The 27,502-nt window shown below is 38.6% G+C and overlaps 2 protein-coding genes across 3 annotated transcripts in view; one reads left to right on the top strand and one right to left on the bottom strand.

Moving 5' to 3' along the window:
• The window catches only part of LOC146311929 (carnitine O-palmitoyltransferase 1, liver isoform), a 23,494-nt gene extending 1,119 nt beyond the window's left edge, over window positions 1-22,375 (top strand). The window contains exons 2-19 of one of the 2 annotated variants that reach the window (XM_084740755.1): window positions 6,054-6,199; window positions 7,749-7,888; window positions 8,442-8,613; window positions 9,350-9,451; window positions 9,788-9,925; window positions 10,156-10,233; window positions 12,115-12,222; window positions 13,466-13,550; window positions 15,936-16,131; window positions 16,230-16,418; window positions 16,546-16,651; window positions 16,741-16,857; window positions 18,510-18,674; window positions 18,869-18,997; window positions 19,561-19,716; window positions 19,849-19,962; window positions 20,257-20,349; window positions 20,931-22,375. In XM_084740755.1, coding sequence (XP_084596881.1) covers window positions 6,059-6,199; window positions 7,749-7,888; window positions 8,442-8,613; window positions 9,350-9,451; window positions 9,788-9,925; window positions 10,156-10,233; window positions 12,115-12,222; window positions 13,466-13,550; window positions 15,936-16,131; window positions 16,230-16,418; window positions 16,546-16,651; window positions 16,741-16,857; window positions 18,510-18,674; window positions 18,869-18,997; window positions 19,561-19,716; window positions 19,849-19,962; window positions 20,257-20,349; window positions 20,931-21,056 — 2,355 coding nt within the window. In that variant the 5' untranslated portion in view covers window positions 6,054-6,058 and the 3' untranslated portion in view covers window positions 21,057-22,375. Of the gene's footprint in view, window positions 1-6,053; window positions 6,200-7,748; window positions 7,889-8,441; window positions 8,614-9,349; window positions 9,452-9,787; window positions 9,926-10,155; window positions 10,234-12,114; window positions 12,223-12,717; window positions 12,806-13,465; window positions 13,551-15,935; window positions 16,132-16,229; window positions 16,419-16,545; window positions 16,652-16,740; window positions 16,858-18,509; window positions 18,675-18,868; window positions 18,998-19,560; window positions 19,717-19,848; window positions 19,963-20,256; window positions 20,350-20,930 lie in introns of both variants that reach the window. The other variant, XM_084740754.1, reaches the window with a different exon arrangement.
• On the bottom strand, window positions 21,321-27,502 carry LOC146311928 (C-type mannose receptor 2-like). Its single transcript, XM_084740756.1, has 5 exons — window positions 27,463-27,502; window positions 27,002-27,379; window positions 24,840-25,172; window positions 23,781-23,872; window positions 21,321-23,479 (listed from the first exon to the last, which is right to left on the bottom strand). Exons 1-5 carry the CDS (start codon window positions 27,491-27,493, stop codon window positions 23,375-23,377), a joined length of 939 nt encoding a protein of 312 aa, XP_084596882.1. The 5' UTR covers window positions 27,494-27,502; the 3' UTR covers window positions 21,321-23,374.

Raw genomic sequence — 27,502 nt, 5'->3', positions numbered from 1 at the left:
GAACATTATAATCTACACAACAAAAGAAGAGCATCAAAAACCCAAATAACCATAAGGTATAGAATGTAGAAGTAGTCCTTTAATCATGATTGAGTAATCAAATACAAACAGTATTATTGCTGCCACCACTTATAGCACTAGAACCAACAGGCATGGACAGTGAACAAATACTAAAAATTAGCACCTGTCACTGCTGTTATAAAACTGTTACAGAGGAAATACTGTGTTGTAAGTGAAATTTTGCCTTAATTGATTTAAAGTAGCATCTGTTATGAGCTGGAAGCTGGTTCTGACTGAGTCCTAAGGATGGGGATATACAGTTGTAGATTAACTTTTTTTCAAGGTCTGCAAGTGATTAACTAAGAATTAAGCAAATATTAGTTGATCTCTTTAGCTGGAAAAAACAATTTGCACAACCTCACTTGACCATCAAAGCAGAGGTTTAATCAGATGTCATGCCTAAATGATGACCAACTTACTGAATAATGGCACATGATTAAGTCAAAAAAGAGCAGATGACTAATCAACACTGAAGAGGAAATTCTGACATCCAGCTCTCACGTGAAGAAACCAAGGATGGATTAATTGACTTAAACAATATCTGAGCTTACATTCAACTTTACTTAATTTGATATTAATATCAGCCTTTTATGAGAATATGAGAATCTGTCCACAGTGGCCAGTATATATGCCTAACCTTTGTTAACCATATTGGTTGTCAGTTGTTCAGGTTTTGGAGGATATTTTTGTGTTTTTTTTGGTGAATTCAAACATGAAAATAACACAAGACTCAGTGCTGCTGAATTGAAATTCAAGAATATTTTGTAGACCTGCAACAATTAATTGATTATTAATCGACTATATCATTAATCAGAAACTATTTTGATAGTCTGTTAATCATTTTGAGTAATTTCACTATAAATGATCACATCTTAAATGTGAATATTTATTGGTTTCTTTACTGCTATGATAGTAAACTGAATATTATTGGGCTTTGAGCAAAACAAGACATTTGAAGACATCATCTTAGGCTTTGGGAAATACTGTTTGACATTTCTCACCATTTTCTGACATTTTAAAACAAACAATTCACAATCGATAGATAATTATAGATAAAATAATCCACAGATTAATCAACCATGAAAATAATTGTTAGTTGAAGCCCCAGATTTGTCACACATTTTTCTTTGATCAAAAAAATTGCAGCTTTTGCATTTTAGATATTGCACATGGCCATACTGCAGTTTATATCATATTTTGATTAAGTGTGCAGCCCTAACTAGGATACTTCAAAAACCTGATCACAAACAGGATACGCATGCACATATAAACATCTAGTGCTGTTTGTCTGTGTGTGAAATTCCAGTAACTCTTCACTATTTGCCCAACTATTACTTTCTAGTTTTACTTTATTACTTTACTGTATCCGTCTTTTCCTGGAGGGCAAAACAAACAGCAGAATGTATGTGAAACATAGTTTGCTTTTCATTTTTTCAGCCATCTGTTCTAGTTTAAAAATATGCAAATACGTGGTTGAAGTTATTAATCCGCCCCACTTGAACAGAATTCAGTATTGTACTACAGGGTTTATAATACATAAAACTTTGACGCTATGCACTAAAACCAAAGTCATCTGGCATAAGTGAGCAGCAGCAGTAACCATCTTTTTGTTTCATTAGTTATCAGGCCTGAAATATAGGTCTAAACTCTGGTTCATTGGTTGGCGTCTTCCATGCTCCTTGTATTTTGCTTATACCTCTCCAATGATCTTGACGCCTCAGGTGTTCACCTTTTACCTAGTTTACACATACTGGTTCTGCCTTCCTTTTTCTCTTCCTGCTCTGAAGTCATCTTCTGCTGTTTATCCGCCTGCTTACTGCCTGGAAGTTTCCCAGGATCAAACAATTGCTAACTTGCTGTTTAGTCGTTCTATCAAGCAAGTAAAAAACAAAAACAAAGCTGCAACAGCACTGTCAGTTCTTTAGAAAAGCTTCAATATCCCTCAACTGTAACAGGTTTTCTGTAGCAGATGTTACTATTCATAGTCCATTCCAGTTATTAATTACTCTATTAAATTATACTATTAGGCTATACTTTATCTGAAGCCTAATCCAAAATAGCATTGTTAAGCTGTATCATTGTCTGGCAGTCTTTCTTTTATGACACAGCAATTAAGACAAGCTCTATGTGAACTGGGAATCAAAGTCACAGAGATTCTCAGGATTACTTAACTGTCAGTGCACATTAAGCTCTCAAAACATTTATTCCTGCCAAAGGGATATTGGTAATGAAATTTAGTGTGGCTCTTTAGGTGTGCATGCAGTCAGCTCTGCATGTATGTGTGAGTGTGTTGGCATCGAAAGAAAGGGGCTGAAATTTACTGCTGTTAGTCTTTGGCACAGGCATGACTGTATCTGCTAGATCTGACCTAAAGAACAGAACATTAGTGACTGCATTTACATGCACAAAATACTCTTTTTTTTTTGCCCTCACACTTTAAGAAATTATTCATACTGAGCTGTTTAAAAGTAGAATCAGTAGGATTTGTCCGAGCTGTTCATTAACACACTAGACAGATTGCTGATTGTGGAGTCTCATTCTCAGGATGTCAAATAGCAACATTTTGGGTTGCTAAAGTGTCCCAAGCACAGCAAAATAATGAGAAAATAAGGAAATACAGGTGGACGACCGGGTCTCTGCAGATACAGACACCACCACACACTTTCAGTGGGTCATAAGTGGTGATTGAAAGGGATTGTATTAATATGGGCGCATGATTTTTTGAAGGAACATTTCACAGCTCAACAGTAAGGATTGCCCACCTGCCTGGAGTGAGTAAAATGCCATGTCAAGCAAGTAAATTTAGCAACTCATTGGCCTGGCCAGTCAAGTGGTAAAAAAGAAATCAACTATTAAACTATTTTGATTATTGATTAATCGTTACAAGCGTTAATTTTGTTAATTTTTTTATGCAAAAACAGCAGAAAATGCTGTTTTCAGCCTCCCAAGAGATTTTCTGCTTCTCTCTATTTATTATCAAATTAAACTGAATAACTCTGGTTTTTGGACTGACATCACCTTGGACTTTGGAACTTTGGAAAAATTGGGATGGGCAGGTTTCACTATTTTTTCCACTATCTGACATTTTATAGACATTGTAGCCCTTGATTTAATATATGACAGTTAACTTTAATCTTTGTCATTGTTTGATAACCACTAATAAATAAAACAATTTGTACATTATGCCTTTAAATGGTTAATGAAAATAAATATTCCATCCACTAATATTACCGTTTATATGCAGCTGTGCATAATGTGATTATGGAAAAGTGGAAAGCCAAAATAGTATTTATTCAGTTCAAGTTTTAATGGCAGACTTGTTCGACCATGTTAACACAGCCTCCCTGTTTCATTTGTTTAACCCATTTTCATAAAAAAGTCGCAATAAGTCGCAATATTTGTGCATGTCCAAAAACCTGTTGATATCCAAGACTTTCATGATGTTTAAAAGGAGGTATGTACCTCCTTCAGATTAGAAATATGGCCTTTTCTTTTGTCCATGCATCTTGTTGGCTTGGTGGTTTGTTTACAATGCACAGAGCTGATGGTAAAAAAGCTAGATGCCATGTGTCGCAAACTGCAGTAAAAAGCCCAATTGAAGGGTGTATTCCACATGTCTGAAACCTGAATAATACTAGCGTACACCTCATGTCTTAAGTCAGAAAAAGCTACATTCAGAATCAGGCCAAATTCAGTATATCCAAAAAGAATATTCTGTTTGCATGACTTGTGTCAAATTCAGAATATTGTCATATTCTGAATAATAGTGGGAAATGAGTCTGCATGTCAACACAGTCCATGACGATGAGGGAATGTTTTGTGTGTGTGTGTGTGTGTGTGTGTGTGTGTGTGTGTGTGTGTGTGTGCCTTATTTAAACACACACAACCATAGCCGACGTGGCATCCACAGGGGTGCAGTCCAGTGTCACAGTGACTAAACCTCAGGGCATTATCCATAGCCTATTTGTGGAGGAAAATCAATTCCCTTTGTGAAGAGAAACAGTCATTTGCCTTAAACAAAAAATACTCAATCACATCAGCAGCCAGTCAGCACTTTCCTATCAAACTGTATCAATTTCAAGCTGACTTTGCTTTTGAAAGGTCTCATGAATAATGTGTCTCTTTTGAGCTTCTCTAAAAAATGCTCATGCATAAGATGGATGTATTTTGCCAGGCATGCACACACACATTTTGCAATTCATCATCAGTTTGATGAATCATCTGTAAGTCCCTTCACTACCACCTTCAGGGCCCAGTTTGCCATCAGCTGGTGCAGTGCAGTTGCATAATATGAATTGTGATCACAACTCACAAAGCATAAGGATGTTTCTGTTGGCTGTTTACATTGTTCTTTTTGTTTATTTTTCTTGTTGACAGCTTAGATGCAGTCTTCAGTGGCCTGTTATAAGTGGATCATCTCATGGCATAAAAAGCAGCTGTTGAGATGTTCTTACCCCTGCGCCCTTTGTCGTAATCTGCCCCCTGGGTATCTAAATATCACAGTCCAGGTCTCATCAGATGTATTGTGTATTGTTTCTGACCACAAATACCACGGCAGTTTAGTTTAGTTTATTTGCACAATAATTATACAAAATATACATCCAATAGAAGCACTTTTTTATCATCTAAAGGAGAAAACATGTTTTTGCAACCTGCAACAGTGTTAATTCGGTCAAATTGTTGTTTGGAACACCATGTTGATGGTTGTAAAGGTTGTTGCTTTCAACTGAATACTTTAAGATTCTTGTATAAGTTTCTCCAGAAGGCTTCAGGGCTTTCTCTACAGTATAACGGTGAACAAATGATCTTGGTGTCAAAGTATTACCTTTACTTGAGCAGTCAAACTAACAATTATGTTTATTGCCTAATAGAGGGCTTCATTTGTTTTTGTTGCAAACAGGATGAAGGAGAATGTGAGGACTTTTACAATCATGTAAAACCTCAAAAAGTTTGATGGTAGGTGTACAGGTTTGTTTGTACATCTTAGCTGGGCTGCTTTCACATGTTAGCAAATGTAAGTCCCTTAAGCATGCAAATATTTGGCTATTAAGGTTGGGCGATATTTAAAAAATTTTCAACTGGCTTTCATCAGCCCAGCAACCAACAATTGCTGATAATTCCCCAGAGTGTCAACCGTGGAAGCAACATAAAAAAGACATTTAAACAATATTAAGAGTTTATAGAAAATAAAAAAAATAGGAAGGAAGACAGGAAAGTCAAGTTAAAATGCTGTTTGATATTAATCTAAAGCTTCAGATTTTGTTTAATGAATGGGAGAGGCAAACAGAAAAGTCTTTTCAGTCTTGATTTAAAGGATCTGAGAGTTGCAACAGACTTGCAGTTTTTCTGGGAGTCTGTAGTGCATAAAAACTGAATGCTATTTCTCTGTGTTAGGTTTTGAGTTTGGGGAGAGACAGTAGACCTGTCCCAAATGACCTGAGATGTCAAAAAAACAGAACAAAAAGTACTTGTTCTCAATCCAAGGTTTTCTCTTTTACCAAATGAAGACAAGCTTGATTGCCTTGTTAACTCATCACAAGCTCTGGTTTGGTTAAAATAAATCTTAAATTCACTGTGTTAGATGTGAAACCATTCTGGCTTTACAGGCCGTTGTCCTTCAAGTTGTTCTCCAGCTCAGCTGGTGTGTGCTGTGCCGCTGTCATTTAGCAGCAGTTCTCGTTCTGTCTGTAGAGACATGCTGTTTAATTACCAAAATAAAATGACAAAATCGGCCAAAAGATTGACCCAAAACCTATGTATTTGTCCACTCCCCCAAGCCTAGTGTGCAGACATAGTAGTTTCACCATGGTCAGTGATATTCTAGTGTTTAAGGTTTGACACTTTAAAGGGTTAGGATTAGGTTAGGGTTAAAGGCAGGGCACACACATTCCCTCTTGCATTTTAGGTTGTTGATTGACTGGCTCTTTAAATTGACAGTTTCTTTTTCCTGTCTTTTGCTCTGTCCCCTCTTCTGTCCCTCTCACTGTGCACAGTAATCATGGCAGAAGCCCACCAGGCGGTGGCCTTCCAGTTCACCGTCACTCCGGAGGGCATCGATCTGCAGCTGTCCCATCAGGCCCTCACTGAGATCTACCTCTCTGGCGTGCGGTCCTGGAAGAAGCGCATCATCAGACTCAAGGTATCTCCACTCTGCATTTTATAATGCTTTCTGCTGTCTGTTTTGTTTGTACATGCTTTACTTGTGTCTGACAGTCTATAATAAACATGTCAATGAGGCTCCTCCTCCTTGTTATTACTGCTTTCCCTCCTCTCTGCAAGTCTGCATGTATGTCAGAGCTAAACATCTTTCAAATGTTTTGTTCTGTTGGCCTCCATATTTTTAGTATTTTGCAATCATTTTCTAGTCATTCTTCTCAGTGTGCAGGTTTGTAACTTGCTATTTTGCAAAAACTTGTCACTTGTACTTTCACCTCAACCATTAAAATTTGGCACAGGTTAAATGCTGCAGTTTTAATTTTGAGAAAATTATATTAATTGTTGACTGTTTTCTTTCAGCTGCTGTCCTTTAGATTGTAATTTGAGTTGTTGTGTTTAGGGCTAAACAATTTAATCCAATCCATCCAATAATTGAAGAGAGCTTTCAAGTCCAGAAATCTAAATTCAATAAAAAAAATAGAAGTATTCATTTCCAAAATTCCCAAAACATCTTTTTATCTAACAAAATATTCTTCTTCAGTCCACATTTCTTGGTGTTTAGCTTTTCAAAAACAACATTTTTATTGTGATCTAAAAACCGTCTACTCTCTCACTTGCCGCACACAAAGGGAGGCACATATCTGCATTGAGGGCCGTCCACACGATGGACTATAAGTATAACTATAAAGGATGTAGTTCTAAAAACGTTCTAACTCAAGTGGATGGGGTCTCTGGAACACAGCATTATAGTTGTGGTGTGGACTCCTCCATCTACTTGAGTTTGAATGATTTTAGAACTATATTTTGTATAGTTATGGTTATATTTACAGTCCTTGTTGTTGATGGCCCCTAAATGGGGTGGTCTTGCAGCAGTCTAACAGCACCAAAAATTACAAAGTTGATTTAATAAAAGAAGACTAACTCATTAAATCCTATGAATCACTTTATTCAAATTGGGGATCTGTGAAAGGATTTTAAATTTTTCAGGGTAATAAAGGCATAAAATATGATGGCAGACATTCAGAGTTTAATTCAGAAACCTCAATAGAAGTTTGAATGCAAAAAAAGACGTGTGGTATAGCCTTAGTTGTGCTTTAGTTTCAGTAGTCAGGGTGCTCCTGAAAAAGACAGTTTGCTCTCAGTGAGGTTTTTTTTTGCTCTTGTAATGTGTGGATCAATTATGAATGGCACACATTATCATGCACTCTTTGTGTATGGGTATCCCCATGTCTTTTTTTGAGCCTTGTTTCCAGAACTCATACATTTTAAGAAGCAAGTGAGTAAGAATTAAAGTGATGTTTGATGTGTAAGCATTTCAGACCAAGTCACACTGCGGAAAAAGCCTCAAATGAACAGTTAAGTTCTCAGTAATTTGTTGTTTAAATCAGGTTAATGTCTGACTCCGAGCTATTACATGACATGCATTACTTTAGTCCGATCCTAACTGTATTATCAGTGTGCATGTCAGTATGCTGAGTGTAAACAGGAAGAATGGGAGTTAAAAATCAATCTCTCTTTTCTCACATTAACAGAACAGTGTGATAACAGGGGTATATCCTGCCAGTCCCTCCTCCTGGCTTTTTGTGGTCATAGCCATCCTGGCTACTATGTACACTCGCTCCGACCCCTCCATGGGACTCATAGCCAAGATACAGGAGCACCTGCCAGTCAGGTAACACATCTTGTGACTTCATAAAATGGATAAAGTTAATGAATAATCTTTTCATTCACCAGACACCCCTGCACACACGAACTGTTCACTTTCCATGGCTGCACATTCTGTCACGGAGAGATTGGTGTTCACTGTGTGTAGATGATGTATAGTGTGGTTTAAATAAGCCTTACCTCTTCCCATTCTTCCTTTTTGAAAATCTTTTGTAATATCTTTTTTTATCTCTCTTTTTGTCTCATCTTTATACGTTCTCCCCTTCTTCTTCTTCTTCTTCTTTTATCTTTCCCACTGTTCTCTTCATATAAATCAGATTTTACATTTACTTAAAAGTTAAGGGAATTTGCCCACAGCACTAATTTGGGAAAAAAGAGAAGAGGGACAGAAGTGGGGCGTGTCCTATCATGTGAAACTGTGAAACAGCCAGCTCTTGTAATTTTATCTAAATATATTTGTTGTTTCTCTTTCCATCCAAACATATTTGTGGTTTCCTTGCTCATCTTCATTCTGCTATTTGTTTCACTCCCTGTTCTTCCTCTTCTCCCACCGTTCATAGCCAGTCTATGAGCACCCAGTGCCAGGCGTTGCTGTCAGCAGTGCTCTTCAGCACCATGCTATGGCTCTTGCTCATCTTCACCATGCGCCTGTGCCTCAAGCAGCTCCTCTCCTACCATCGCTGGATATTCGAGCAGCACGGGAAGATGTCTAACACCACCAAAGTCTGGGTGGTCAGTGTTGTTTTACACCTTTTCTACTTGTTAATGTAAACTAACCATACCTTTCACTGTCCCCCAGTTCTGTGATCTTTGGTATACAGCCTAAGCTGTCACCGAATGCTGACACTTGTATATGCTGTTATTAAATATGCAATTAGTACAGTGTAATTTAATGTAACCTAAGCTCATTGTTATTTTTAAAGCTCCAATGTGTACATTTATGTTGTTTTATTGACAGAATATGGAAAAAAGGAATATAATATTCTGACGTATGTTTACATTAGTGTATAATCACATGGAAAAAAAAGAATTTTTGTGTTTTCATTACCTTAGAATGAGCTGTTTCTAGCTACAGAGGGTGTGAGTCACACCAGAAAGACCAGAAAGCTGTCTGCCAGAAAGGTCTTTCTGGCATTTCTTCCATGGAGTCTGTCACGTTGCTTCTGCATTAGCCCAGAATGTGCAAACACAGGCTGTAGATATGGCCTTTCACATCTTACACAAGTTTCACAGGCACTGCTATATGCCAATAAATCCTTAACAGTGGTCCCTTAAGAGGAGTTATATACTGTTTATGTCCTAACAAATGTTCATGTTTTATGCTGCAGTCACCTTTTTATGATGTATGATATTCTGCAAAACTACTTGAAGGAAAAAAAAAGAAAAAGACAATAATTAGCCAGAGGTATGTCCTCATTTAAGTATTTTGCATGTGTTTGTTTTCTGAATGCTTGTGTTTCTATGGTAGGCACTGGTGAGGATCTTTTCTGGCAGAAAGCCTCTGCTCTACAGCTACCAGGGTTCACTGCCAAACCTGCCTGTGCCTGCTGTCAAGGACACAGTCAAGAGGGTGAGACGTCACACAAAGAAGAGGAAATGACAACATGCTGATTACTGACCAAAAAACAGATGGATCACTTTCTCACATTCATCATTTTCTGCACCAAATTTCCTTTGTTATTGTGTTTTTTTTATCTGGCTACAAGCTCCTTGATAAATGCATAAAAATGCAACATATCTACCCATTCTAAATATGCGGGTGTTAATTTGTTAATGTTAATCCATCGACTTCTGAACCTTTTTCTGTTTCTGTGTTTAGTAGACCAGTTTATTTGTGTTGAATGATCCTTATTCTTCTTATCATTATTATTCAGTTTAATTTATTTTGCACATCTCCTTTGTTTAGTACTTGGAATCAGTGCGTCCGCTGATGGATGACACAGAGTATGAACGCATGACCAAGCTGGCCGCAGAGTTTGAGAGCAGCCTCGGTAACCGCCTGCAGTGGTACCTCAAACTCAAATCTCTCTGGGCCGCCAACTATGTAAGTGGTCGACCACAATGCTCTTGTTAAGTGTGGCTGCTTCAAATGTCACTTAAATGTCCAAAGCAAAGCAGGCCAAAGGAAATTTAAAATCCCATTAACAATGTATATCTTTGTGAGGTTCTGTGGTTTAAATTATTTATCCTGTCTGAATATGCAAGTGCTGTGACTGCCAGTTGGCTGCTATATCCGCTTTCTCACAAAGATGTTTATGTGTTTTAATTCTTCAGGTCAGTGACTGGTGGGAGGAATATGTCTATCTGCGTGGACGGAGCCCATTAATGGTCAACAGTAACTATTATGGCATGGTACGAAAATCTTATTTGGATTGATTCTGTTTGATTTTTAATGACATGTTGACCGAACCAGGCCTTACAGGTTCATTTATTCTGTTTTATGGTTTTTAAGATATATAAGGATATATTTGTTTGTGATTGCGAGGGAAATGGATGAAATTGTATGTTACTTCTTGTTTGACTTGTTAGAAAGGTACTCTTGTTTTTGCTTTTCATTAATCCACACATACAGAAATATGAACATGAATGTTCTTTTAGATATGGTTTGTAAAACATCAACAATTTCCTCAAGGATATTACACAAACACTCCTTTGTTTTTTTGATGAAGGGAACCATGGCAACAGTAGCTGAGTAAGAGAAGACTCATGCACACCCCACTCAGACTCTCCAAGACTGTAATTCCAGGCATGCTTAAGGGCTGGGTTTACAACATTGATTTTCTGATAAAGGCTGTAAATTTTAACTTGCAGTTGAACATGTTAACAAATAATTGATTAATCATTAATGATTGATCACATACAAAATGCAGTTTATGTTTTATTAAAACTATTTTAGTGGCACAGTAGCACAGTGAAACAAAAATTCATGAAGTACAAACAGTTTAAACAAACAGAATATGAAACACATAAGGCTGCTGCTCTTTTAAATGATTAAATTCTTAATGGGGGAATGGGATTTTTTTTTGTCTGCACTTGACTTGAGCCAGCTCCCCTCAGGTCCCCAAACCAATTCCTTATAGACTGAGCTACTGCTGCTACTCGTGTTTACCTGTATTTTTTTAAGTTTGAAGCTGGGATGTAGGTGGTTTCCCCTGAGCTGCAGCAGGGCTCCAGCCACCAGTGTTTGTTGCTTCTCTGCAGGATTTGGAAGCTTTCTCCAGCCAAGAAATGCAGTGAATGGGACTCTTGATGATCGGAAGGTGTACAGGGATCAGCGCATACTTAATGAAAACTTAAATATGCTGATATGAGCTCAAACAGTGCAATAGAACGGCCCTGTGTGGAAATATATACAGTCCAAAGGAGATGATTTGAAGAGTCTATAAAGACATGACTACATTGGATTGCTGCTGTCTATTTACTATGTTGCTTGGATCATCTGGTCTCTGACTAATACTGCCGATTCACTTCTTAATGTAAACATTAATATTTTTAATAATGCACCAGGTTTGAGATTTTAGTTCTCTGTCCAAGCAAAATTGGTATTGTACATAAGGGTGTCACAATTTCAAATCTAATTATCTAAATCAGAAATGGATTTAAATCAAAAGCAGAATCTGCAGTTCCCCTAGTGTTTCTTTTTTCTCTCCAGCCTTGCATCCGGAGCATGTAGAAAAGGAAAACAAAACAATAATTCAGAGACTACATGTAGCTTACCAGTAGCCTTTAAGGAATTTGAAAATGAGAATTGTCAGGGCATAAAACTAATGATCTGTCAATATTTACAATCGAGACTTAATAGTAACAATAGCATAGTATTTAGTCAGGATTAAAAAATTATCATTAATTATTAATGATTTAATTGAAACATGTTATTGTTTAAAGGAAAAGGAGTTTGTCTGAACACATTCTACATGTTAAAATGTGAAAAGACTGAACTCTGGAGTTGCTCACGATTTCTGTGTTCATGATTTTTTGGGCCGACCTGAAACATTGCTTGGTGACATACCGGACCATGCATGGTCCCCCCAACACTTTATAAACCCCACGAAACCAAAACGTGAACAACGCTGCCTCCCCCTCCCCTCACCCTCCCTAACAGTCAGTTACAAACCTAACTCAGTGTAACTCTCAGTTCAGGAATGAAGTGGTTACAGATGATTTTGTCTGTATGATAATCGCTCATGTTTAAACTCCTCCTGACTACCTGTCTCTGTTCGTTCTCTCCCACAGGACTTCTTGTATGTGACACCCACACCGATCCAGGCGGCCAGAGCCGGCAACAGCATTTATGCCTTCTTCTTATACCGACGCAAGCTAAACAGAGAAGAGATTAAACCTGTGAGTTTAGCCACCAGTCAGCCCCAGCTGCTCCATATACACGGAGGCGTGCATTATTCATGTCTCTTTGCTATGGTAACAGAGGACTTGTTAATAAAATGTCTCAGATTTTGAGACATTAGGGGTTTTTTCTATTATGTTCCGGTGTTTTGCCTGTGTGAGGAACCTCCATCTGTCAGTGTTTGTGTGTCTTGACTGTTTATGGTAGACAGCATGTGCATCTCCATTCATTCATTTAATTTTTCATGTTCATGTGAAGACACTTCCCTCACGTTCTCATACCACGCTCATCTCTCAACCCTTCCTTTTGTGCTCCTTTCAACCTCTCTTTCGCTTGCTTAATTTCTCTTTATTTACCCCCCTCATTTACTCTCACTCTTAAAAAAAAACCACACACGTTCTCCCTCGTTTTCCTTGACTCTCCGTTTCCTCCACTGCTCTCTTCTGTTCTTCTCCCTATGCCTTCGCCCTTGCCTTCTCCTCTCCGTTTCCCAGAGTCGTATCCCAGGCACTGTCATTCCTCTGTGTGCAGCTCAGTGTGAGAGGATATTCAACACCACACGCACTCCTGGAGAGGAGACCGGTAAAGAGACTGACATGTACACACACAGAGACACACACTGTGGTGATGTGGTGTTTCACATAGGCCTGATATCTATATATGATACATGATGCTGTCTGAACATGAGCAGTTAGCTTCAACAAGAAAGTTTGACACACCACTGCCTCAGAGATGATGAGGCGTACTGAAGGTGTCCGAGCCCTCTGGAGTTTGAAGTGTGGGAAAGAAAATTGTGTGAAAGACTGTGTGTGTGTGTGTGTGTGTGTGTGTGTGTGTGTGTGTGTGTGTGTGTGTGTGTGTGTGTGTGTGTGTGTGTGTGTGAGAGTGAGAGAGAGAGTGTGCATGGTCTCAAGAAGCAAGGCATCGTGATTCACTGAGTCATAATACGTCTGCTCTACAGCCCATCCTGTCATCTCTCATCTGTCTCCTCTTGCCTTCTGGTCTCATCTCAGGTCTGTCTGGGTTTTCTGGAAAGCTTGTGTCTCTAACTAATGTCTATTTTCTTCTTCTGCCCACACATTTTGTTTTCTCACCTTTTCTTCTCTCTCCTCCCTGGTTTTCTTTCTGTTCCATCCCAACACTCTCCTGTATTTGTTTTCTATCATCCTTTTTTGTTTCCTTTCTTTCTCCTTTATTTTTTTTTTTGCTTTGCACTGGCCCATCTTTCTTTATCCTACTCAGTGGTTGTTGAGGTCTGCAGTTCCTTGCTGTTCCTATCAATTTGAGCGGATGTTTGACACTTGTCGAATCCCTGGAACTCTAACAGGTAGTATTTATATTTTTACACAACTGGTCCAGTCCTAGTTTTAGATCTCTAAATGTCAAACCAATATAATAACATTAGAAATGTGCTTTACATTTTTACTGTGCATAATTGAAAATCAAAGGAATGTTTTGGATTATTTGAAGTGGGGTTTTATGAGGTACTTGAATAAATATAGTTAGTGTATTAACTACTGTAGATTGCAATCAGTACGCCACCCAGGTAGGAGAAGCAGAGAGGAGGACCAGCAAAGAAGTACTCCTCTCTGCTTCTAATCTACTGATGTTGACAAAAGGTATTTTAGCCACCTAAAAAAACAATCAGTATCCTTTTAAGTGTACAATATTACCACACCTTTACTTTGCCATTAGAGAGTCTTTTACAACCAAAAACTGCAGTTATATAAGCCAAATATCGCTCTTTCTCCCAACTAACCAAACTCCATTGTCAAAATCAATACTTTTACCTTGCAGAACACAGGAATTTCTGGTCTACCGCTGTTTATTGCTGTTAGCTTGTTTGTACTATTGTGTGACTTAAGCGAATCTGAACTATTCTTTTAGAACACAGAAGTCACACAGTAAGACAAACTAATTGACTGAGGCAGTGGAAGACCAGCAACTTGTATTCTGTAAAGTGAAATGACTGATTTCGCCTGTGGAGTCTGGCTGGTTTGGAGGGAGTCATGTTAGCTTATAGAACAGTGGTTTCCCATTCAAAAAGGCTGACAGCAGGGTAAAGTGGTGAAAATATTCTAACTATAGCATACTCTTAAATTGATATTGATTTTTAAGTGGCTAAAATAGCTTTTGCTCATCCTGTCCACAGCAGTACATTTCTTATCTTCCTACAGCAGTGCACCTGCTGGTAATTCACTGATTATGGATAAATCCCTCATAAAACCCATTACAGACCCTGAACTATCCATTAACATTTTTACTGTGAATAATATAAGGATAAACAGCTTAAAATGTAGTAGTAAATGTTCATTGTCAATCATGTTAATCAGCCAACATCTTGATAGTCACCCTGTCAGTCACTGCAATGTAGAAACCACAATGTAATGAAACACAAATTGCATCCTTGCTTTCAGTATTGTAGCACTGATCTTCACTCAGACATGCCTCCTACAGTCTGTCTTCAAGAAGCCTTTGCATTATCTGTTTGATGTCATCTCAGTCATCCTGGTAACCATGGTAGCCGTCAGTTGGAGACTTAGTGTGAGATTGAAGATGTTCATCTGAATTCAGTCAAGTATGCCCCAGTGTGTCAAAGGTTTGGATATGGATCACAGTCATTTGTGGTCTTTTTTGAAGATGATTTGTAGAGTGGGATGGCATCTCATGATTATTTTAACAATCAATTAATCTGCCTATTATTTTCATGATCAATCTATTAATCACTCAGTCTAGGGGTCAGAAACCTTTACTATCAACAGAGCCATTTTTGGCCAATTTAAAAAAAATCTGCTCTGACCTGTAGATGGATGCTTTAACCCTAAAGCAATGGTACATGAAAATTAAAATGTTAAAAAGCCGCTGATTGCTGAGCCCCAGTGTAGTATAAAATGTCAAAAGGTGTGAAAAATGCTCATTCTAATTTTTCAGAGCCCAAAGTGAGGTCTTTAAATTGTCACTGAAACAAAAATATTTTGTCCAACCAGCAGTCCAAAACCCAGAGACTCTTCATGTACAGTCATAGCTGATGAAGAAAAGAAGCAAATCCTCACATTGAAAAGGCTGCACCCAGCAAATGTTTGACACTTGTGTTTGAAAAAATAAAGGGAAAAAAAGTTATTAATCAATTATCATAAAGGTAGCAACTAATTTTCTTTTGATCAACTAATTGTTGCCGCTCTATTGTATAATCAGATCACCCCACATCTCTCTCATGTCACTCCACATAATATGCACCCTTTACATTCTGGCAACAGCAGCTGAGTTGTGGAACTGGGTGTGTCAGGGATGTTGTGAAAATATCTCAGGGATCTTACTGTGTAGTTGACATGGTTGCTGTTGTTTTAGCCTTTATCTAGTGGACAATGGAAGGAGGGTTCCTCTTTTTCCAAGAGTTTTTACATTCAAACATATTTTACTTTCTGCCTACTGCACGCATGGACAGCCTGTTCACAAAGTGTTACAGGCAAAAGATAGACAGTTGTCTAGTTTGAATCATTAGAGGAAGAGTAAGTTTAAAAATGTATTCTGTAAGATATTTATGTATGTATTTGTTATGTAGTTTTATCCATATCCAGGTTTTTAATAACCCTAAGACAAGGCATATGTATTTCCTTAATTTAAATGCATCCTCTTTGAACTATGCCTTTTGACACTGGGAACAAAATTCCTTCACTTTGTTCTCTTTTCCTTTCTTTCTTTCTGTGTGAAGACACTGTGCAACATTGGCAGGACAGTGACTACATAGCGGTGTACCACAGAGGTCGCTACTTTCGCTTGAAGGTGTACCAGGCGGGCAGGCTTCTGTCCCCAAGGGAGATTGAGTTCCAGATTCAGAGAATCCTCGATGACCCAGCAGCTCCTTCCAAAGGAGAGGAAAAACTGGGAGCCCTGACAGCAGGAGACAGGTCGGTTTGACAAGCCGACAGTCCATTAATCACATGGGCTGTATAGCATACTGCCTCCTTAGCGTAATGTAATAATTTTCCTCTGAAATATTTCCCAGAATTCCATGGGCTAAAGCCAGGGCGAAGTATTTCAGCAGTGGGATCAATAAACGCTCCTTGGACTGCATTGAGAAAGCCGCCTTCTTTGTGACCCTGGATGATGATGAACAGGGAATGATGGGAGATGACCCGGCAGCGAGTTTAGATTGCTATGCAAAATCCTTGCTGCACGGGAAATGTTACGACAGGTAATTTTACACATAACTGATCACTGTCTTATGAAAATGTAATTAGATAACTACTTTTTAATACTTTATTGTTGAATTGTTGTAGTTTTTCCCATAGCTTTCAGTCACTGTCTTGGTTGTCATGCAGGTGGTTTGATAAGTCCTTCTCAGTCGTTTACTATAAGAATGGAAAGAACGGCATAAATGCAGAGCACGCGTGGGCTGATGCACCGGTCTTATCACACTTATGGGAGGTGAGGCATATGACAGAAAAGTAGGTTGCACACTGTTATCGTCTGGTCCTGAGAAGAGGCCATCACTTATATTTGCTGTGTGTTTCCAGTACACGTTGGCCACCGACTGTTTCCAGCTCGGTTACAATGTAGAGGGTCACTGCAAAGGAGAAGTGGATTCATCACTACCACGACCACAGAAGCTGAACTGGGAAATCTCTCCAGAGGTTAGTTATGGATTCACACATTTCCCTTTACTAACAATTCCCTTGAGCTAAACCCCATCATGCCACAATTCACATTATGCTAATACTGAAATTACAAGATCGTAGTCGCTCCCAGTTTGATTATTCCAAATTTGAAAAGGTATTGTTAGTTTTTACAGTGTTTCTTCACGTCTTTAAACGTCTTAACATTCATAATCTGAAATGTTGACCTTGAAGGCATAATATGCAACAATTTCCTTAAAAAAAAACAAAAAAACAATGTCTCTTTATTTTTGCTGTGCTTGGGACAAATCCCACCTTTTAAAATGTATTTAATATGATTTTGCCAAAAAAAATTAAATCCAATTTTGATTGGTCTTCTAGGTATTAGTTGTGTTTTAAATGTGTGTATTGATCATGCTGTAAAAACTCCTGCAACTACCATCCAATGAAGACATAGGAGGTGTGTAGGTGAGCTGTTTCAAATCATGTTTCCTGATTCTGACACTGACAGAACTTGTTGTTTTTTCTGTTTGTTTTTTAGTGAGAAGTGATGTAAAATAAGACCTGAAAATGCATCCATACTGGTCTAAAAAAGTCTCAAATTTAACTTGCTGAAACCCGCAGAAACCCTGTTTTAACACCAGCCTAAATTATCTAAAAGAGCATATGTACACCTACCAGCTCCTCTAAATTGTATTTATATTAAAGACCAACTCCAGTCATGTTTCAAACAATATGAAATGCTCTGCAAGAAGTAAATTAACTTTGTCTGATATGTTCTTTTGCAAAATACCAATTCAGATACTTTGTTAAAATGACTGACTACCTCTACAAGTGTTCAAGGATTCATGAATATGGAAATAGTTCCCACCCTCTCCACTCACACCTCAACCCCCACCCCTTCCCTAACCTAGCTGCACCTGGCTTCTCCTCTGTTTTGTGAGCTAATCACAGTAACTAGCTGCATCAGGCTTCTCCTGTGTGCAGGGCGTCACCGACAATATGTATACCACCCCCCTCCCTCGATTAATGGGATTGGTTCCTCAGGTACATGACATTATATACTCAGCCTGACTGAATCCATTTTTTGAGACTGCCCTTGCTCACTGCAATTTCAGAGTAAGAAATGCTCAGACATGGTGTTTACTGCTTATCTCACTCCTGATATGTCTGATAACACATGAAAAACACCACATTGGCATGTTAACAAGGTTAAAAATGTGATTTTCACTGGAGGGGGTCTTTAAATTGTATCTCACTTGATTAATCAGTACACAAACCCAAATATAAAAACAAGAAGTTGTGGTTTCACAGTGCTGGACTAACTTCTTGAAGTCGGCACTTGTTGCCTAGCAACCTCCAAGTAATGATAATACTCCAGCTAAGCAACTGTAGCTTCATATTTGGGGTACAAACATGAGAGTGACATCAATCAGTAACACTCAGCACGAAAGTGAATAAACACATTTGTGAAAATATCACAGTATTTTAAGTTTCAGTTGTAAACACATTACCATACATTGTGCTGGGATTATTTTAACCACAGGGTGTTCATTTTTAATGACCACTTAGATTGAGGAGAAAAAACTCAAGTCTATTGATACAAATAGTGGTTTATTCTTACAGGTATCTCAGTCCTGTTGATATTTGTTTGGATTTGTCTCTCTCAGTGTGAGGAGCAAATCACCCAGTCTCTAGCAGTGGCCCAAGCCCTGGCTGATGATGTGGACTTCCACGTTTTTGCCTTCCGCGACTTTGGCAAAGGAAAGGTCAAGAAGTGCCGAGTCAGCCCAGATGCCTTCATTCAGATGGCTCTTCAGTTGGCCTACTACAGGGTGAGCCTCCTTCTGAAGCAGAGAAGTCTGTATGCATACATACATCTACATGATCAACAAAAGGCAGTCTATGTGCTGTTCTGGTTTTGTGCACTGCACGTGAAATCTGACAACGTTAAATTTATACATTTGCACATTGAATCTGGGACTGTCAATATTATCTGCTGCATGTGAGTTTTGTTTTTGGGTTCCAGGACCGGAGGACGTTCTGTTTGACGTACGAATCCTCCATGACCCGTCTGTTCAGGGAGGGCAGGACCGAGACTGTTCGCTCCTGTACCAATGAGAGCTGTGCCTTCGTCAAAGCGTTTGAGGGTGGAGAGGTGAGATCATGGGAACTGTCTGTTGATTTTCATCATTTTGTGTGTTTGAGGAAGTTTATGGTGGAGTACATGATAGTAACTCAAAGGATGATGCTTTTATTACATGTAATTGAATTCCGTCAGTGTGAGATAGTAAACAGAATCAGTTATGATAAATAAAATAAATATAAGGCTATCATTGATGGTGACAAGCTTCCAGAGTTTGTAATGTTTATGGGTTTGGACTTCCACTTCTTAAACTTAAACCAAGAAAGCAGACTGACCAAAGGCTGTTTCTGAACTTGCAGCACCCAGTCACTCTTAGTAGATGCCCCTGTCTAATCCTACTGGCTATGCCCCTGCTGGGATAGGTCAGACATCCTCTAAGAGAACGGGGTGCAAGATTATAAATAATTTTAAAACATCAGGCATGCATCATCATGATTAAAGATCCACTGATGAAAATAAATCTGCATTACAAATGATTATGTCTAATTGCTATTTTCCTCTCGTAAATCATATGGTGGCTATTTTTAACGTGTGCTATGCCAAGCAGTCATGCCGCTCATGCCATTCTCCACCAGGCAGCAGATGTGTGCAGGCGTTTGTTCCGCGCAGCTTCAGAAAACCACCAACAGCTATATCGCCTGGCTATGACTGGAGCCGGTATCGACAGACACCTCTTCTGCCTCTATGTAGTGTCCAAATACCTCGGAGTGGAGTCTCCTTTCTTGAAAGAGGTTTAATTCTTTCTTTTGTCACTTTATTTGCATCAGACTCTCCAGTTCACTATGAGTATTTATCTCTTTCATAGAGCTAATACCGTAGCTCCTTCAGCAAACTCATGTGACGGCTTCTTGTGGGTATTTCAGGTGCTGTCTGAGCCCTGGAGGCTGTCCACCAGTCAGACTCCAATCCAGCAGATGGAGCTGTTTGACATGGTCAACCACCCAGAGTATGTCTCCTGTGGAGGGGGCTTTGGACCGGTGAGTGTGGCTCTCAGTGCTTCAGTCACCTAAACAGACATTGAACTGTTACCCAGACATGAATGCAAATTTTCGTATTGTAGCATTTAATTCTACTAGTTTTGTTTATGTATGTAATTACATCTCACAACATACAGTATATGAGTACTACAAGTATATAAGCAAGTATCTTTAATATTTTTTTTGAAATATTTCTCATGCATACAACACTGGTTCTTCTTCTTTGAAAGTGGTTCTCCATTCTGATATTCATTAAGCAGCCATGAGTGTGAATATTGTCTGCATCTCTTTCAGGTGGCTGATGACGGTTATGGGGTGTCATACAGCATTTTGGGAGAAGATGTGATTAACTTCCACATCTCATGCAAGCACTCATGTCCAGAAACTGTGAGTTTAATGAAAGCAGTGATTTTATGCTGCATAAGAAAACTGAACAAAATTTCTCAACTCATGGCAGAAGTGCCAGGACATAATTTTTATTTTTATATCAGAGCATTGCAACTTTGAAATTACTTTTATTTAGAACAAGTAGACAAGATGTGCATATTATCAGTAATTAAGAGCTGTAATCCGTAATTACACCCAGAGCGATACTGGATTTTTTAGACAAACACTGTTATTAGTACTTGAGAGTTCTAAAGAATCTAATATTAAAGGAGAAAGTTAAGATTATATGATGTAGATCTGTGTTAAGTATTTGTCGATAGTCATTACCGACAGTAGATGCTGGTTGACACGCCCGATGTGCCTTATGTGGCTGCTGGCCCTGTCCAAAGCAGCCAATCGCTTAGCTCTTAGCACTTCAAATAGTCCAAACTATCCCTTTAACAACAATAACAACACATTTATGTTTTGAGCACAGCTTTTTTTTTTTACTCTGAGGGTGTGAAGTAAGTTTACAAAATGCAAATGATTTTCTTTTCCCAGACACATTTACATCCTCATTCTTCATTCTGTTTTCCCTCCAGGATGCCCATAAATTTGGTGCTCAGATCAGAAAAGCTCTGCACGACCTGATACAGCTGCTGAGTCCCAACCAAAAAGAGCCCAGCAAGACAGAAGAGAGTCGGCCAGAGGTCAAGAAAGACCAGTAGGTAGTTGCTCGGGGGAAAGGATGCTAAAGGGAAGGTGTGCAAGCATAAATGTGTGACTATTTAGTGAGGAAAGATGGTTGTTTTCCTCGTGCAGTGGGAGAAATTTATAGCCAGCCAGATGACATTAAAGAGACGGCTCCATGGAGAAACTGATATAATGGAGGTGATGTTTTTACTGATTTGCATCTGTATTTGTGTATGTATATTAGCTGTGTGGTAGTTATATGAGAAGGAAAAAGGTCCATAGAATAACAAATGAAGAGGTGTGATTCAAGTACAGTACAGTTTATTGGTTTAGTTTAGTTTTAACAGTCAAAACATTTAAAAAATATAAACATGAACCCTAAATGAAAAGGTTATGTGACATGGTTTGAATATTACAATAAAAATGCCTGTATGAATGGCACCATACAATCCATACAAATTAGGGTAGAAATTCCAAACACTTCACCTTATTGCAGGGTGTAATTTAATATTAATGAAACTGCAGTACGTTTTGACACCATTGAGTATGTCGCAATTTTTTGCTACTAATTTTCTTTTGAATTTGTTTCATAAAATACAAATGGAGAAGTGGAAAGCAGCCTGAGTTTGGAGCATTAGCATGGAGAGAAAACGCACAGGACTGTTGAGGTGATTCCAGTTTCTACCATCTGAGACATTACTGTAACAGTGACACCAGGTATTTTAAAATCTTGGAAGTCTGTGACTTCTCCATGTTTACTCATTCTGTATAAATCTGCTTTCTATAAAAACACGATTGTAATGCTGCACTGAGTGCCAGGCTGTTCATACATGCAGTGGAATGACATGGCACTACAGGCATTACTGTTCGACTGGTATTTATATTTGGTGCCATATTTTATTTAATTTTTTCAAACATATTCAAACTGTACATACAAAATAATGTAGGTTTTTCTTTCAGTGGTCAGTAGGCATTTCAAACTTACTCTAAAAACTGTACTCTAATGAACTCCAGTTATTTCACTGCCATCTCTGAATCTGTTTTGTATGCTTTATTTTCATCACTGTGTTATTAAACAAGCACCATAACAATGCAAGTTAAATTTCTGAACGTCACATGCAAGTATTCGGCCTCAAGCAAAGCTGCAGTCAGATGTGGATTACGCTAAGTGACATTTTGTGGTCAAAGGATGGTGTGTCACCAGTGACGCATGTTCCTCTTTTATTCTGCGTTGATTATTGCCTTTCTTGTTTTCACTCCAGATCAGTTGAGCTTGTCTCATTGTATTGCTATTGTCAGCCTTTTTTAATGCAAAATATTACGAGGGAACATAAAGTCATTCTTAAAGAAATAAGGCCTCAAGTGTGTTTCTTTTTGTTACCTTAACACTGTACCCCACATTTAGCAGTGCACTTTTATAACATTGTTTGACTTGGTAGACAGTAAAAACACTCATTCTTACTTGTCGAAACTTGGTTCACACATCACCCAAAATGCACCTCTTTTACTTTAGGACATTTATCAGATTATCAGATTTCATGTAGCTCCCCCTGGAGCCACAAAAGGCAGATGGTCGCTCAATAGAGACTGAGGACAATCTCCCAGCTTTTGCTGCTCAAGCTGGGTATAAACAATTACAGAGTTTAAAGGGACAGGTCACACTAAAGTACATATTAGAGATACAAAAATACAGATTTTTTTCCTTTACACATAGTGCTATTTGTCCATCTAGATAGCTTTGGTGTGAGTTGCTGAGTTTTGGAGATATCAGCCATAGAGATGGCTGCCTTCTCTAGAATATAATGGGATTAAATGGCACTTTCTGCAGTAGAATCAAGCGTAACTACTCCGCTAGAAAGAAAATAGTTCCTACATGAAACTGCTCATAACAAGGTCTGTGGATAACTTGAGTAACCGGACCATGATTTCTGGAAAGAGACAGATGGTGTAATACCACTAGAGGCAAGAGGAAACATACTTTTGAGAATGACTGTCTTTAAAATAAAAAGAAACTGCACTGCAGAACAAATATTAAGTCTCTTGGGCGGACCTTCTTATTGGGGTGTTAACCTGACAAAGATGTTGGGTCTCTAAATAATTATAAGGAGCACTAGTACTCCCCACCACCTGTAAGCAGACTTAATGTTATGAAACAGGGCAGTTCCCCTTTGACATTAGATACCTCTTGTTAATATTCAAATAAGAGTGAACATGAAAAATTGAAGACAGCATGAAAAACAACTTCATCAACACGTGAATCGTGTGTACAACCATTCTAGCTAGAGTATGTTTATGTATGTATTTTGGCACTGCAGATAATTTCACAGTAGCAGATTCACTTGATGTCGCTGTCTTAACAGGCTTCTTTCTTTTCTTTCTTCTTTTCTTTTTTATGGAAAATCTTCCCATCTGGCCCGATTCTCCAATGAAGCTTGGCCCCTTCAATTTTTTTTTGAATCTGTGGAAGCAAGACAAACCACACCTTCATTCAAATTAGATCCTTATTATCGTCACTGTTTCCTTTTACCTGCCCAGGCACTCCAGATGGAAATGAGCTTGTCTGCTAAATCTTGCACAAGGCATAATTTTTTTAGACAAATATCTATCTTGTCCACAGTCCCTTATATAAATATATTTAATAAGCTAATCATAGTGGTCACTGTACACTGGTTGTGAGAAAACAACTTCTTGGCTTCTACCAGGGTCTTAATAAAAGCAACATGACTGTAAAGTTAAAATTTACAATCAGCAGCACTTACTTCGCTCAGAAGGGCTTTGCTCACAGCAGGATCGCTGAAGTTCAATGAACTCGACTTCATTTCCAGCCTCACGATCTGCCTTGTGACTTTAACTATGGTTAAACAAACAGAAATAATACATTACATCACATATATATTCAGTTTCTTGAGTTAAAGCAACCATGTTAAAGGGACAGTTCACCTCACAATCAAAAATACATATTTGTCCTCTGACCTGTAGTGCTATTTGACCGTCTAGATTGTTTTGGTTCACTGTAAAAAAAATAAAATAAAATAAAATACTAGACTGGCCTAAAAACTCTTACGCTGTGTTTGTGATGGAAATATGCCATAACATATATTACAGCTGCAATGATTAATAGATTATGAATTAACTATTCAATTAATCACTATTTTAATAATTGATTAATCGCTTTGAATATTTTTTTTTAAATAAATGTAAAAATTCTCTGATTTCAGCTTCTCAAATGTGAACATTTTTTGTTTCTCCTTGGTGACAGTAAACTAAATATCTTTGAGTTGCAGACAAAAACAGACAGTTGAGGTTTGGGACACTGGGCTTATTTACCATTTTCTGACATATGGACCAAACAACTAATTGATTGATAAAAAAAAAAAATCAACAGATTAATCAATAACGAAAGTAATGTGTATACACATTTAACAACCAGTACTGTACAAAAAATGCATTTTGTCACTGTTAAATGTACTTACCATTGTGTTGATAAGGTAATTTATGTGAAATTAAGTATTTTATATTTAAAAAACTGTTAATTGCACAGTAAGACACTTATATTTCATGTAACAAACCTTTATTTCTAAAGGCCTACACAGTATTTTAAGATAATTTCTATGGAATAAAGTAACATTTCATATTAGAGACTGTTCATTACACAGGAAAACACGGTTACATTTCATGGCACAAACCATTATTTATACGGCATTCATATAGTACTTTCATGTTAATTATATGGCAAAACAATGTTTCTTTTAATGGTAAAAACTTGTAGATACTGTACATGAGACACACAGACTGTAGCAGATATTACACACGCTCACCATTATAGCAGTAGAAGGGACGTAAGGTGGTACAACCTCGATCATACCACGTCTTTCCAGAGGGAAAGTACAGTGTACAGATTCCATCCCTGTTTGGCTGAGAGCTCTCCCAGTTTCTGAAGGAACTGTTGCTCCGGTCTGACCACTTCCACTCGTCTCTGAACAAACCGGTCCAGACGAAGGTCAGCGATGGCCCGACTATTTGCTGTAAGGCCTGACTTTCAGTCTGGCTCCTCACGCTGACCAAATCTCTGTTATTCAGTCGACAGTGGTCTTGGGCCTGCCTCCAAGACTTCGCTTCAAGAACAACATACATCCCACTGGAACCCTCGTCTGTGAATAAACAAAATGAAGATTAAAATGTTTGGAGAGAATGGAAACACTCACACACTCACACACACTGTGTTGCACTTAAAGGTTCATTAAAGGAACAGTACATCTCAAAATCAAACACATACACCGATCAGGCATAACATTATGACCGACAGCCCTGACCTGTCGAGGCATGGACTCCACTAGACCCCCTGAAGGAGTGCTGTGGTATCTGGCACCAAGATGTTAGCAGCAGATCCTTTAAGTCGGAACCAGCAGAACATCACCCAAAGCATCACACTGCCTCTGCCGGCTTGCCTTCTTCCCACAGTGCATCCTGGTGCCATGTGTTCCTCAGGTAAGCGACGCACACGCACCCGTCCATCCATGTGATGTAAAAGAAAATGTGATTCATCAGACCAGGCCACTTTCTTCCGTTGCTCTGTGGTCCAGTTCTGAAGCTCATGTGCTCATTGTTGGTGCTTTCGGCGGTGCACAGGGGTCAGCATGGACACCCCGACTGGTCTGTGGCTATGCAACCCCATATGCAACAAACTGTGATGCACTGTGTATTCTGACACGTTTCTATCAGAACCAGCATTAACCTCTTCAGCAATGAGAGCAACAGTAGCTCGTCTGTTGGATTGGACCAGCCACTGTTTCTTCCTTGGACTACTTTTGATAGATACTGATCACTTCAGACCAGGAAGTCCCCACAAGAGCTGCAGTTTTGGAGATGCTCTGACCCAGTCGTCTAGCCATCACAATTTGGCCCTTGTCAAACTCGCTCAGATCCTTACGTTTGCCCATTTTTCCTGCTTCTAACACGTCAACTTTGAGGACAAAGTGTTCACTTGCTGCCTAATATATCCCACCCTCTAACAGGTGCCATGATGAAGAGATAATCAGTGTTATTCACTTCACCTGTCAGTGGTCATAATGTTATGCCTGATTGGAGTAGAGCTGCAGAGTTTTGGAGATACTGTTGGAAGGGATGTCTCTTTATTAGATGTATAATCATGTATGAACGTCTTTCTTCCTCTGATAGAGAGAAAGTAGATTCTAAAGTAGTTTTGGTGAATTCTACTGCACAAAAAAGTAGTTTCTACAAGAAACTGCTCAAAACAAGGTCTGAGAAAGAGAAACTGGTTTTGAATTTTTCAATTTTTTTTTTTTCATGCTTGGAGCAACCCAGGACTTGAACCATTTAGTCAAATTATATTTGAGAAAAGTAAGAAATCTCTACAGCTGATATCTCAAAAACTCTTGCAACTCCCACCAAAACTGTATAGATTTCTAGGGTGAGCGGCCCCTTCAAAGAGATAATCCACTGATTAAAATCACATTTTAATTATGTTGGGAGAGACAGATCTGAAAAAAAGGAATCTAAATCAAAGCAGCAGAGGCTGAGATATCCTTATTTTTAGTCACTAGTATGGTTCACACTGCAAAAAATACTGCAATTTCTACAATCTGTAATATATAATCTTTCATTAGAACGTCCCTGCCTGGAAAACACAAACATTTTTTCAATCTCGATGTTTTTCAAATTCTTTTAGATGTTCGGCATCATCTGCATTCAAAACAAAAAGCTGTCTCTAGTTTTGGCAGCTATTCCAAAATTCAAATCATTTGAGTTGAGTTGAAAGTAACCTTACATGTACAAATAAAAGGAAGCTATAAGTGTGAACTTGCACAACACTGCAGCTAATTGTCTACTTTTGTCAGGAAAGTGAATAAGAATAAGGCCATGCACCAAACATCTAGATAATGAGTCAAACTTGTACCTGATTGGTGGAAACTGAGGTGTTTATTATATTTAATAGTGAAATTTAAGCGTTCTTACTTACAGTCCTGGCAGACAAAGGGATGATTTGTACCACAGGACTCACTGAGCCATTTCCCATCACCCCTCATGCCTCCACAGTGGTGAGAGGAATCAGGTGAACTGGCCCAGTTAGTGTATTCGGCTAATCCGTGACTGGTCTGTGTTTCCCCCAGAGACCACATCCAGGACGCTGCCCCAGTCTTCTTCAGACCAATCCAGATTTCCTTAGTCACGCCACTGGCTGCTGTCATGTCCTCTAGCCTTTTCATGTCATCGTGGCTGCGAATGGTAACAAGGTCAACATAGTTCTCTCTGCAGTACGTCTGGGCCTCGTCCCATGTCTTCTCCATGTTTATCAGGTGATACTCGTGATTAATGTGTGAACACAAAGTGACACCGGCTGCACAAAGAAACCCACCAAAACATCAAATAAAGTTTTAATTTCATATCAGTATTTTATCATTTTTATGTGAAGGCACTTACCTGAAGCTAGCAGCAAAATCAGATGGAGCATATTTTTTTT

This window comes from Lutjanus erythropterus, chromosome 17 (assembly GCF_056507025.1).
Source record: "Lutjanus erythropterus isolate fLutEry1 chromosome 17, fLutEry1.hap2, whole genome shotgun sequence".
In the NCBI taxonomy this organism is placed as follows: Eukaryota; Metazoa; Chordata; class Actinopteri; order Lutjaniformes; family Lutjanidae; genus Lutjanus; species Lutjanus erythropterus.
This window is presented reverse-complemented; position numbering and strand designations above follow the sequence as displayed.

Bases quoted from the DNA above. Each gene is read 5' to 3' on its own strand.
- LOC146311928 (XM_084740756.1), bottom strand. From the start codon at position 27,493: ATGCTCCATCTGATTTTGCTGCTAGCTTCAG. The intron at 27,380-27,462 runs GTAAGTGCCTTC...TTCTTTGTGCAG, and splicing joins GATTTTGCTGCTAGCTTCAG to CCGGTGTCACTTTGTGTTCA. The intron at 23,480-23,780 runs GTAAGTGCTGCT...TTGCTTCCACAG, and splicing joins GCAAAGCCCTTCTGAGCGAA to ATTCAAAAAAAAATTGAAGG.